This window comes from Staurois parvus, unplaced genomic scaffold (genome assembly GCF_062004578.1).
Source record: "Staurois parvus isolate SC_StPar_1 unplaced genomic scaffold, SC_StPar_1.0 ptg000525l, whole genome shotgun sequence".
Classification (NCBI taxonomy): domain Eukaryota; kingdom Metazoa; phylum Chordata; class Amphibia; order Anura; family Ranidae; genus Staurois; species Staurois parvus.
Genome location: NW_028318321.1, coordinates 742,560 through 755,719, shown reverse-complemented (window position 1 = coordinate 755,719; position 13,160 = coordinate 742,560). Strand labels below are relative to the sequence as shown.

Below are 13,160 nucleotides of genomic sequence, written 5' to 3'. Positions count from 1 at the left end.
AGCTTGGATACTGAGGATAGAGTTTCAGCCAATAATAATTTAGAACGGTATGACAGGCAGCTAAGGCAGCCAATGAGAGGCTGCGAACTCTTGAAAGCCGGAGGCCGGAGTCAGCGGGCGCAGTAGCAGTTGGTGAAGGGCACGGATCACATTGGTGAACGGGCAGGCAAGTGAGTAGCCGGCTGGACGGGGCTGGGAATGATAGCGAGCGTGGATGTGTGGGGTGACTATGCTCTGTAGGCTTAGAGCTGGCCATTCATGGATGGTTTGTGTTCCTCCAGCAGGCTGGGATTCCCCCTTCACTAAGCGAGCCTTCCCGGCCTAGGTCCTTCCCAGCATTGCCCCATGCTGACCTCCAGGCAGGCTTTTCATGTAATCTGAACCTTCAGTTCTGATGTCTGTAATATTCCCGCGATCCCTGGAGAGATCAGAGCTGTCAGCGTCCAACATGAGCAGGAGGAGAGTGCAGAGGGATGACCCCATCAGTCTGCTGCTACTCCTATTTGTAAGGCCTCATTCACATGGAGCGAGTTCATCTGTGCCCTTGGCCCAAGGATACAGAGATGTTCCATGCTTCCCTGTGCAGGCAGGCCCATTGCTGCCAATTGGGATGGAGCAGCTTCACAACCGCTGCTCCCATTGTGATGTGGGTGCAGGTATGTTCGGGGCTGTGCGCCCACATGAATGTCCTATTGGGAACAGCGACTGTGTCCAGACTCCATGCAGCAGCTGCATCCCCATAGACAGCAGTGGGGATGTATGTAATACCTGTACACCCTGTGTTGGTATGACGCAGCCCTCCATGGGGCACAGATTATAACAGTCCATGTGAACAAGGCCTAACAATCCATTCACACTGGTGGTCCTAAAAATGCAACATGTATCGTTCAGAAACACGTTGGAATGAAATTTTACACAATGCTTTTTGCGTGGATTTTATCTCGTCACCTGAGAAAATATTGACATCTGACTCAATGCACTTTTGGTGCGCTTCCATTGACTAAAACAGAAGATGCATTTTTTTTTTTTTGGAAACGGGGCACCAAAGATGCAGGAGTTTTTAAAACACCGAACCATGATGTAAAGGGACCATTTTTGTTGTGTTTTAGCGCAGCAAGATCATACGATTGTGAACAGGGCCTATGGGTCCTTTCACACAGGAGTCATCAGTTCAGTCACAGGTGATATTCATTCAGATTTGCCTTGCACTGCTTAAATAAAGCTGATCTGAATGGATACAGATGTAGGCAAATGTAAATGAAGGATCAGCCCCTGCAGTGTCTTCTCCCTCGTGCTTCAGTTGTTTAGGGTCCTGATGTCATCAAAACCAATGTAGGGTCCATAGCCCTGCATTGGAAGGGACAGTCCATTACTGGAATGTGGGGGTGGGAGAATGCCATCTGCTGGGGATCAGGTAAATAAGCGTTTCACCTCTGCTAGACAAGGTGACCAATTTACCTCTGCGGTGGACTATGCCCAGTTTTAAATGTTCCAGAAAAGGATCTTGTCACTGCTAAACAGTGTGTTTGTTTGTGTTTTTTTTTTTTTTTTAATATCCGTAGATAGCAGTTCCCAGCATCCTTTGCCCTTTTTTTGACAATAGCTTCCATCCACCCCTAGTCAGATGCGCTGCTCCCTACTGTGTGAACGCAAGGTTTGTGTTTGAGTCCTGAAACCTAAAGGAAACTTATTTTAGAGCATGCTGCACCCACAATTCTGGTGTAACATGCTACAGACCCACCCCAATATTCCCCCCCTTTCCCTGTGACAGCAGGCGGGGGATCTTTTCCCTGCACCTGCTGTCATAATTTAAAAATAGTGCTGCAGTGCAAGGCTCTGCCCACACAGCCATGTCATTCTTTCACAGGGATTTGTGAATGGGAGAGCTACAAGTTCCATTAGCCATTGTGTCTGATGCCTTGTAGTTGTCAGTGAACTGCAGGGTTGCTGATGAGCAGTCTTGTAATTCATCCATAAGCCCTGCAGTTTGTAAACACTCAGGGCATATCGGAGGTCTGCAGAAGCCTGACATTGCACCCCTGATTCAATGATGCAATGCTTTGCAGGCTCCTACGGGAAAAAATAATAAATGCACGTTTTTTTTTTCCTGCAAAATTATGTGTATTTACTATTTTTTTTTTTTTTTTTTTTGTTTTGTTTCCTCTCCCCCCAAAAGGATGAACTTGGTCTTTAAACCTCAATTTGCATACATTTGTTTGGTGAACCATTTTACTATCTTTTTAGGGCGTAGAACATGGCAGGACACGATACTGGAAACCACCAGTTCACTGGCATACAGAAATACTTCAATTCATACACTTTAATTGGCAGAAGGAATGTAAGTAGAAAATAAAAAAATCAATGACAAACACAGAATCTCATGTATCCATCTCATCTAATATTTTATTTTTCTTGCAGTATGTGCTAGCCACATATGGAACAATAGCTGCAATCATCCTTTTCTTTAAATTTAAACCAAAGAAGCAAAAGGCAGTAAAAGAGAATTAAAGGCAAGTGTCTTGGTTGGAATGTATTGTGGATTGGTCTTGATTTCCTTTTAGCCTTCTACATGCAAGGGACTGAAAGGTATACTGTCAATTGCAGCTTGTCAATACAGAAAAATAGCTGGGAGTCCTTGTTTTATACTTGAGTTCCAATACATGCAGATATTTTGTGCAAATAATAGTTTTAAATATTTCTCTGTTGCACAATTGCATAGAGGGAGCACAGCAAATTCATCAAATATGATAGGATTGTCTGCACTATTGACCACCTATGCTTTTGCATGAAGTCTGTTCTATATGGTATCAGTGGGAGTAATGGCAGCCCCTACATCTTAAAGGAAGAGCTGTGGTATGGAGTCAGTGGTAGCACATGGAGTTCTCTCTGCTAATCAATTGGGCTCTGTGATTGGAGGAAAGCCAGCCTTGTGACTTTGACAGATCATGTAATCTTGCCTCCCCCTCCCTTTTAATTTGTATTATGCTCCACAAGTATTGCTTTTTTTCTTCTGTCTGTACACCCCTATTGGGGAGGTTTCCCTCTATCCTTACATGGGTACTGCATAGATTTGCTCTAAGAATATATACTAGTGGTGCACCGAAATGAAAATTCTGGTGCCGAAAATTCAGAATGCATGTGGCCGAAAACCGAACCGAGACCAAAATGTCTGTGTATGTGGAGATGGGAAGGCTCCAATTTTGTGTGTGTGACTTCTGATTTTTATTGCTATCACATAGGGGACCAATAGTCCCCTATGTGATAGCATATGAGTGACAGGTCCTCTTTGTGGGGGGGGGGGGGGCAGTATGTGGAAGGAGGGGACAGGAGAGGAGTTTTTGGTAAATTATGGTGTTGCACCAAGTAAATGGATACCAAGCATGTCAGTTTAAAATTAAACATGCTTGTGAAATGGCGCCAGACTTCAGCATTTAAAAAATCTCCATAGGCGATGCTTTAAACTGGTAGCCTGTAAAGGCTTATAGAGTTAGAGGAAGTCTGGTGCTAGAATTACTGCTTTTTCTTCGACGTTTTGCGGCATTGCCTCACGTGTTTTGCGATCACGGATTACGTAGGTGTACGGGTCAAACGTGTGCATTCACTTTTGCACGGGGGTACTTTAATTTTTTTTTTTTCTTTTTAATTTATTGGTGGGACACTGGTACACTGACAGATTTTTTTTTTTTTTTTTGCACTTGTACACTGTGACTGATGTTGCTCGTCCACCGGCCAACACTGACTGATGTTCCAGTGGAACACTATTGCATATTTTTTTGTGCACAGGTACAGTAAGTGTTGATGGGACTAATTAGTACACTGAAACATATTTTGTACAGATGTTGATGGGACACTTGAACTGGACAGATGGTGCTTGGTGTACTGTGTGGAGATGGCTGAAATCTGTGTGATCTCTGTATAGCTGAACGCCAAAATCCTCAGCTAGACAGCAGTCACAGGCTGCAGCATCCCCCTCTTTCCCCCTGCACTGAGCTCAGCAGGAAGAACTGACAGAGACACATGTCTGTTTACACTGAGTGATGGCTGTGATTGGACACAGCGATCGTGTGGGCCAATGACAGCACCTGTGTCCCGATTTGTGACGTGTCCAAGGGACACAGCCATCAGAGGACTGCGTCACTGTGCAGCCCTGAGTTCTGACGGGACATAAAGGAATGTCCACTCAGAACAGGAAAGCTTCCACCTGGCTGTTTATGTGCAGTAGATGGGTGGGGAGCAGTTAATGGAAATATACAGCTAGATTAAAGGTTTTATTGAATATATAACTAGAGATCATACAAAGCTTTGCTTTGACCTATGGTTAGAACTCTTAACTGCCTGATCCAACTTTAAAGTGAATGTAAACCCTAAAAGCCTGGTACACACAGCTGGGCTGAACAAAAAACAAACTGAGGAACTTGCTGTATTAACACAACTTTCATACAGCGACATCCTCACTGAGCTATTTTATTCTGACGGAGAGATCGCTATTGGCTGAGAACGCAGATCAGATGTTGACCAGCTGCTGGTTTTCCAGCAAGCTCATTTGAATGGAGCTGGCTGAGACACCAGCTTCCATCAAATAAGAACCCGTACACATAGGCTCAATGTTGGCTGGTATCTAATGTAACATCTGATTTGTGTACAGGGCTCTACATATATCCTGCAATGAAACAAATCCTCCTCCTTTTACAAGTTGTACCTATTTAACTGCAGTCTTGTCTTCTCTACATTCATTCAACCTGCAGAAATTTAGTTTGTCTGAGCTTCTAGAAAGTGGGAAGCTATTACACTCTGCAGGGACTCACACCCCCCCCCCCCTTCACACAGCACCAGAACTGAGCTGTGTGCTGGAGTTTCCTCCCATCACGTTTTTCCTCTTGGTGTCAGGAAGATTTGTCATAAGTGATTCCTGCTGATAGAGGAACAAGGCAACATACAGAAATGACAATTGATGCTCCATATCATCATTGGGGGGGGAAATGCTTTGTTCATATTTCATGTCATAGGTTTACAACCTCTTTTTCTCCAGTGACCCTTCAAAGGGGGAAAATTGGTCTTTTTTTTTTTTCTTCTCCCTCCCCCCTGAACTCAAGGATGTTTGAGCAGCTTTTTTTACTGGTTTGTGAGTGTGTCCTGCTGTTATATCAGTAAAAGCACGCAGGACATAGACGAAGGGGGAAAAAAAGTTAAATACATGTAGTATGAGTTCTCAATGTACTTTCAGGACAGCACATTGAGACCTCTGCTCCTCCCCACCTGAGGAAACACCTCTACCCTAAACAGCCTATCTCTCCCCTCCGACCTCAGTTTTGGTGTTTCCTCCGGTGGGGAGACATCTCGAGGAAGCCTCTCAGGTGCTGTCGGGACAGCAGGGCCTTAGCCTTGGATGTTGGGTCCGAGGAGGACTCAGTGCAGCAGGGAGTGAAGGCCGGAGAGCTGGCTGCGATCCTCCCTAGGATCCCTGTGGTGAGCCCTGTGTGACAGGGTAGGACACTGACCTGTCGGCCGCCCCCGGCCCCCTCCAGTGAGTTGCGGGTGCCGGGGCAGCCTCGGTGGGATCTGGAGAGGATCGGGGAGGAGTCTCGCTCCTTCCCATGCAGGCTGACTGAGGAGCACGCCGGGCCGGATGACGGCAATTCCGGTGGCCATTGCCGCCAGCCCCGGTGTATAGGGCCGCAGTCAGAAGTCGTGTCACGACTTCTGACTGCGGCCCTATACACCGGGGCTGGCGGCAATGGCGGTGCATTGCAGGACAGAGCCTGGGGACAGGCACACCGCGGAGACTGGAGACCACCCTCCTGTCCATGTCAGGCGCAGAGGCACTGGGACCAGGCGAGGCCTGCACCAGCCAGACCCAGGTAAGGTAACTCAGTGGAGTCCTCCCCTACCTGTGGGCCCCTGGCTCCTGGGGTATTCCCCGGCCCTCTTCTGGTCAGAGGGTGTGGGGGGGGGGGGCAGTCCTGGGAGAGTCAGGCCCTTAGTCCTTGCCAGGGAATGGGGGGGGAGAGAAGCAAGTCTCTCTGGACCCTGGCAGCAGTGCTTCTGTCTTGGGCAGAAAGAAATCTTGCCTCCTTATCAGCCGTCCACCTAAAGGGAATTGAATCGGGCAGCCGATTTTCTGAGCAGACAACTGAGAGTCGGAATGGGTCCTAAATGGAGAGGTTTACCAGGCCATTGTAAAGAAGTGGGGATCCCCAGACATAGACCTCTTCGTGTCAGGTCAGAACAAGGTCCCGAGATTTTCTTCCTTAAACCGGTGGGACGGGGTGTGGGCAGTAGATGCGTTTGGACAGAGGTGGGATTTTCCTCTGTGCTACGCCTTCCCCCCCCCCATCCCCCCGGTCACATTACTGTCAGTGGTGTTGAGGAAGTTCAGGTTGGAGAGAACTTCTCTCATCCTGATAGCTCCGTATTGGCCCCGGCGGGCATGGTTTGCAACATTGAGGGCCTTAGCCATGCGGCCACCCTGGGTATTACCTCCGCGGAAGGACTTACTGTCGCAGGGCCTGGTCCTATGTCCCAGGGTGGAGAGGCTGAAACTGATGGCTTGGTTTCTGAGCAGCAACTCCTGTTAGCGAAGGGGCTCTCAGCCAGTCTGGTGGCTATGCTCCTAGCTAGCAGGAAAACAGAAACCCAAGCCATTTACAGGAAGGTTTGGAGTCGCTTTAAAGAACGGTGCTGCAGGGCCTCAGTGGATACCCATAGCCTAGTGTCGGTGCTGGAATTCCTGCAGGCGGGGGTCGATAAAGGGCTTGCGATCAGCACACGAGCCAAATTTCGGCCCTTAGTGTGTTTCTGGAAACCCTTTTAGCTAAGGAGGGATTGGTAATCAGGTTCTTTAGAGCTCTGACAAGACAGAGACCTCCCGGGAATAGACCATTCCCAATTTGGGATTTGACAAAGGTACTCAAGGTATTGATGGCACCACCATTTGAACCCCTGGGATCCTGCTCCCTAAGAGCTCTCACGCTTAAAATGTTTTTTTTTTGGTGGCGGTCACCACAGCAAGGAGGGTGTGTGAACTGGAAGCCCTGTCGGTCAGGGCGCCTTACTTGCAAATTTTTCTGGATAGGGTGGTGTTCTGGACGGACCCATCCTTTGTTCCGAAGGTGGCCCAAAAATTTCAGAGGGAACAGGCTATAGTTTTGCCCTCATTTTTCCCTAATCCAGTAGGGGAAAGTCAAGAGAAATTTAATTTCTTAGATGTAAGAAGGTGTGTGCTCCTTTACCTAGATAGGACTAAGGAATTTCGAAGCACAGAGTCATTTTTTATTTCTTTTGCGGGGGTGAGAAAAGGGAAAAAAGCCTCCAGGTGCACAGTAGCTAGATGGTTAAAGCTAGCAATTGAACAGGCATACCGAACCGAGGGTCTAGAAGTCCCGGAAGGAATCGGGGCTCATTCCACACGGGCCGTGGCAGCAACTCAAGCTGAACTGGCAGGAGCCTCCCCGGAACAGTTTTATAAGGCAGCAACCTGGTCCAGTTATGGGACGTTTGTGAAGCATTACAGACTTGACTTGGTCTCGGAGCAGGCCTTCGGACGTAAGGTACTGCAGGCAGTGAGCCCGCCTGAGGGGTAAGTACTCGTTCATCCTCTCAAGGTACTGTCCTGAAAGACGAAGGGGGAAAACCAAAGTTACACTTACGGTAACGTCTTTTCCAGTAGTCTTTCAGGACTGCACCGGTTACCCACCCTTTGTGGCAGAATTGTATATGAGATGTCTTACAGTATGTTCTGTTGTCTCATTATGTCTCACCCAGGTGACCAGAGGTGCGTTTCCAGGAACAGAGGTCGGAGGGGAGTGATAGGCTTTTTGTTTAGGGTGGAGGAGCCGAGGTCGCTCAAGGTGCTGTCCTGAGACTACTGGAAAAGACGTTACCATAAGTGTAACTTTGATTTTTTTTTTTTTAATAGAAATGTGTAAACTATAATAGCTAATTAGTTCTGTTTGGATGCAAAGAGAGTGGCACAATCACATTCAGTGCCCAGACCAAAACATTGATTGTATGGATTGACTGATCATTTGGGGCTTGTATACACTAATGAAAATAGTGCCTTTGTGTCCATTTTGTCACCCCTAGGCTTGAAGAAGACTGTCAGACTGATCCCTTCTCAAACATTCATTTTTAACGTGGAAAAAAAAAAGTACATGTGTATCTGTTATCTTTATTTACAAAATGTCAAGGTAAAAAAAAAAAAAACTGTACAAAAGGAGGAATTGACATCCTGCCGTGCTGTTTACGTTCAACAGTTTGTTGGAGGTATATGATTAAATAAACATTACGTTTCAGAAGAATTTCTGTGTGTCTTCTGTAGAAGGCTAACATCTGTTTATTGCTCCAGCATTCTTATGAACCAGCTCAAGCTATACTTCCACTTCGAGGTAGGACAAAACTGGCTTCATTTCTGAACATGGTGGAAAGCGCAAAATGGTGAATAGCACACCATGACCAATAGAGGCTAAACTTTGTTAATCTGCTGTAAGTATTAAAGGATAAGTGCACCTCCTCCACAAATGCAGTCTATGGTATTTGTTTAAATCCATCCAGCCCCACAAGTCTCTGCTCTGGCTGCGCCTGCGCATTACAGTGCCATAGACATTTACAGGCTGTAATCAGAGACAAAAGGGAGATGGCTATGATGTAAACAAACATGGAAGGCCACCTGATGGAGAAAAGTATGCAGCTATGGGTTAGGGCAAGCAGTATAAGTGCACTTATCCTTTTAGGCAATTTTGTGCTACAAGTTTTAAAACTCATGGTTGCTCCTTGCACTGGGCTTTGCAATGCTATAAACAAACTGGGCTATGGGAGTGGAAATTATGTTCTAGATACACAATGGGATATGAAAGTACAAAATTCACACAAGGCTGAATGAAGTGTTTGGACACACACCACAATAAAAATAGGTAGCTGTACTTTAAGATAATTAGAACATGCAACAGATGAAAAATATGAATTCCTGAGCAGTCTAATTCACATTTAAATGTTGACTGGTAAAAATCCCCACTGAGGGGACCTGTACAAGGTAATGGTGCAAAGCTCTGGTTTCATCCTGAAACCTTTCTACACCACTGTAGAGCAAGGTGCTGGCAGCTTTTACAATGAACCTGTTAATGCCTTAAGGGTTCCCACTAACCGTACTACAAAACTGAGCATACACCTTGTGATAGAGTACCTGCATTCATTTTCAAATGAGTATATCATCTAGGCTAGACAGAGCTTTGACCTTTCAAGTCCTGCCATTTAGTGGCCATGGTTAAAAGCCATTGGCCTTTACAACAAAAGGTAACACATTTAACAACGGTTCACACTATGAACTGCATGTTAATTGTGCAGGAACCATACTGCATTCCAGGCCAAGTGGACAAATTCCTTTTGAATGGACTAATCACACCACAGCCATACAAGCACCTTTTTTGGAGTCCTACCCCAGCTGGATTGCATGGTCGCTTTGCACTATGCAATCCGGCACAGACAAATCCACTGTTTGGGGGTGGTGTTAACTTTGTATTGACACCCACAGCAGATCACAAGGGAAACTTGCACAGGTGGTGGCATTTCCTACAGCATTAGTGTGAGCATGGCTTAGAAAAATCTTATAAAGCTGCAACTCTGGCATTTACCAAAAACTAATTGTGGGTGAATCTTCCAGCAGCATGTTTAAGCACTTGCCCACCGCCCTCTAGTAGAAGTACTGCTACAGAGCTGCGCAAAGTCACGTGTGTGTATGTGTATATATATATATCTCACTGAGCCCCAGACAGAGATTCCCTGGCTATCACCGTGTTGACAGAGAAAATACCTGTATAAATGCCACAGCGCTCTCTCCTGCCAGCAAGGACATGCTGCTTTGCACAGCAGGAAAAATACAAAGCAGCATGTCTCCATAGTGAAATACAGTTAACCCCTTCCCACCGCTATTACTAGTATAAAATAAAAAATCCTATATATATATACTGCCAGCTGTAAATGCAATTTTTTACATATATTGGGATTTTTATTTTTTTCTGCAAACACATTTAGCAGAATACATTTTGGCCTAAATTTGACAATTTTATTTTTTTTAAATTTTTATTGGATGTTTTATAGGAAAAAGTCAAATATATATATATTTAAAAAAAAAAAAAACCGCAGAGGATTATCATGGCTGCGCAATGTTAAAGTAATGCAGCACCATATCACAAAAAATGGCCCGGGGGGGTAAATCCTCTGGAGGGTAAGTGGTTAAACAGTAATTGATTCACCACCAGTGAAAATCAAATTTAGGGCTTTAGAACTAGATCCCAGCCAGAAATAAAAGCTCTAAGTCTTAGGGAATATTAGGATCCGGTACAAATGGATTGTAGGTTTAATGTAGGCACCTACACTTCAGTATCATTTAAAGGCAAAGTTCACCTTTAAAAAGTTGCACATTCAATCCCCCCCCCTTACTCAAGCTTGTGGGTACAATCAGCAGATCACAGGTGCAATATCAGGCTTCTGCAGTCTTCCACTAGTTTTGTGCCCATATCCCCATTCAGGCTGTTACAAAGCTAGAGGAAGAACAAATGAATTATGAGCATCACACACAAACCCAAGTCCATCTGCCCCAGTAGCATCGAGTAGTTGTAGCTTAAGTCACAGGAAGCTGTAGGAGAAGCACCACACTTTGACAAGTGCAGAGAGAAGATCCCTCACCTACTGTCACAGAGAAGGGAGTGCTGGCAGCTTCACAAGTTGCACCCTACACATGGGTGTAACATGCTCCTAAAGGGGAACTTATCCTTTAAGCTCTAAAAAGGTACATTTTAAAAAGGAAAAAGCCAGCATCAGCTTGTATGGGAACAAACTTGAAAGCTCTCAAAACTACCTAGTCAATTATAGGCCCTTTTCCACTGGTCTTTATAAGAACCTAGGTATTAGAGATGCTCATAAGTACTTAAAGCTATAACCAGATGATAAGCTAGAACAAAGGCTGTTTCTATCCCCAGTGAAAAAGGGGTCTGAACTGTGCCTATTCCCACCTCTGGCAATTGTTCCCCATAGTTGATGAGTGCAAAGCCGGACCAAAAAAAAAAAAATCTCAAACAGACCACATGCAAAACAGCCTCAATCCTGCACCTTTTTATCTTGTACTGCTCTGATTATGTAAAGCTTAACTCCACCTTTAATGTCTATTACAATAGCACATTTGGGCCATTTATGTACTTCACTAACAGGTGCACTTGCTGGACATACCATATACAGCACTGTGTTCCAGAAGTAGGATGGGGACTTTCCAGCACCAGAGTATTACTCCTCCATTCATGGGAAACTATATTCTATGAACAATTATAACACTTCCGCTAGGAATGGTATAGAAACACTTTGTCCCACTGCTATATATTTTGTATAGCTAAGGCTACATACAGTATGCCTAACAAGTGCACATTAGTACCATAAATAGTTGGCATAGACCAGCTTAGCCCAAACAAACATTAAACATGAAATCTATTAGTTTCATCACCAGATTCCATTCATCAGCACTGCTAGAATGGAAGAGAACATCCCAACTGAGTTCTAACCTTGACACTACTACAATATTCATCTCTATAAATCTTCTGAAATTTCATGGACAAATGCTGAAGCATTAACTGTTAGTTACATAAATACAAGCACTTAGTGCTTAAACTATAACTATCAAATGCACACAGCACCAGCTTTGCATTTGTATACAATTCCTCGTCAGTCAAAGACTGAAGCAAGGCAGTGTGGAGAATGCAAGTGTCTTGCAATAAAATTGACATCAAAATCCCATTTGGTAACATTGCATAACATAGTCTCAGCCCTGGGTTGGACAGTCAAGAGTCAGACGGAAGATTTTTTTTTTTTTTTTTTTTGCATCAGCTAGAAAGTGCAATTGTTCATTGTGGGCTATAAGCTCCAGCAGCCAGAAGAAGGTTTCGTCGTGTGAAATGAAGATGAATAACAGAAGTAGATTTTGTCATGTAGGAGCCAAGGAGAAGTTCTTGAGAATTTTCCATGAAATTTATATGTCCTGTAGCACTTGTGAAGTCATCAGTTTCCAAATCTTCAAAGGCTTTTATTGCATCCCATAAACAAATAGTATTGTCCATAGAACCTAAAGAAGAAAAAAAAAGTAACATTTTAATTTTACTCCAATTACATGTACAAAGAATGAAATATTATGTATGGTTTACTATACTCACTACAGAAAAGTTGATGCTAAAACAGTTCTGCTCCTGAACCATCTACAATGTTATGCAGAAGTTCACTGAATTTTACAAATTGTAAAAGTTCAAATCCTTTATAGCACGTCAACCACAAGGCCTGCAGGGCCAAACAAACCTGCCAGGCTATTAGATATGACTCTTACACCTCTCCTGTAGCTGCAGCACCCCCCATCTCTGCCCCACCTTGTCTCAGTAGTCAGCAGCAGAGCAAATAACTACACTACTGCACTTCTGTAAAGCTACAACACCCTCTCATCTCTGCCTCCCCTGGTCTCAGCATTCAGCAGACTTCAGCCCTCCTCCACACCCTGCACTTTCTGCTCCCAACTCCACCCCCAGCTTTTTGCCAGGAGCAGCAGCACAAAGTAAGGGATGGTGCACTAATGTAAAGGTGGGTGGAGGATCCTTGACTTCAGAGGGTTAGTCTCTTGCCATCCGACCTATAGTTATAAGAATACTTCATTGCTAGTTGAAGAAGGTTGCATACCGTTTATGTCATCCACAAGAAATTTTATTGGAGACTACTCCAATAGAACAGCATGGCAGAACCCTGTTCTGAGCAGTCCCCAATAAAGTTTCTTTGTGGATGATACAAACAGTTCATGACCTTCCTTTTCAGAGCTGCATCAACTGCTACAGGAATGAGTAGTCTCTGTTCCGGTCTGCACCTACACTTCTCAGCTTAAGGCTTAGGTTCTTGCTAAAACCCATAAAAATCAGATGCACAGGCATTATGAAGGGGGATTGTTTGGTCCCAGAAACACATTGGCTTTCTTCCTTTTTCCTCAATTATATCAGCAATGGATGAATTCTTTAGATTAAAAGGTAAAGCTGCAGCCATTCAGTCATGAAGTTAAAACAATGCCTCCTGGCTGACAAAATAAGCCCAAAGCCTCACCTTTACTTGGCTATTGTATTCAGACAGCCACAGCATCAGCTGTCTGA

At 44.7% G+C, this 13,160-nt stretch overlaps 2 protein-coding genes across 3 annotated transcripts in view; one reads left to right on the top strand and one right to left on the bottom strand.

The window, feature by feature from the left end:
* Positions 1–8: 8 nt before the first annotated feature.
* Positions 9–8,297, top strand: ATP5MK (ATP synthase membrane subunit k). 2 transcript variants are annotated; one of them, XM_089690247.1, is made up of 4 exons: positions 9–170; positions 2,245–2,338; positions 2,419–2,510; positions 8,083–8,297. In XM_089690247.1, exons 2-3 carry the CDS (start codon positions 2,255–2,257, stop codon positions 2,506–2,508), a joined length of 174 nt encoding a protein of 57 aa, XP_089546373.1. In that variant the 5' UTR covers positions 9–170; positions 2,245–2,254; the 3' UTR covers positions 2,509–2,510; positions 8,083–8,297. The 2 variants fall into 2 exon arrangements, with proteins under 2 accessions (XP_089546373.1, XP_089546374.1); XM_089690248.1 differs by having other exon boundaries at positions 11–166.
* The window catches only part of TAF5 (TATA-box binding protein associated factor 5), a 24,559-nt gene continuing 19,552 nt past the window's right edge, over positions 8,154–13,160 (bottom strand). The window contains exon 11 of the mRNA XM_089690246.1: positions 8,154–12,103. Within this exon, the coding sequence (XP_089546372.1) occupies positions 11,886–12,103 (218 nt within the window). The 3' untranslated portion in view covers positions 8,154–11,885. The remainder of the gene's footprint in view (positions 12,104–13,160) is intronic.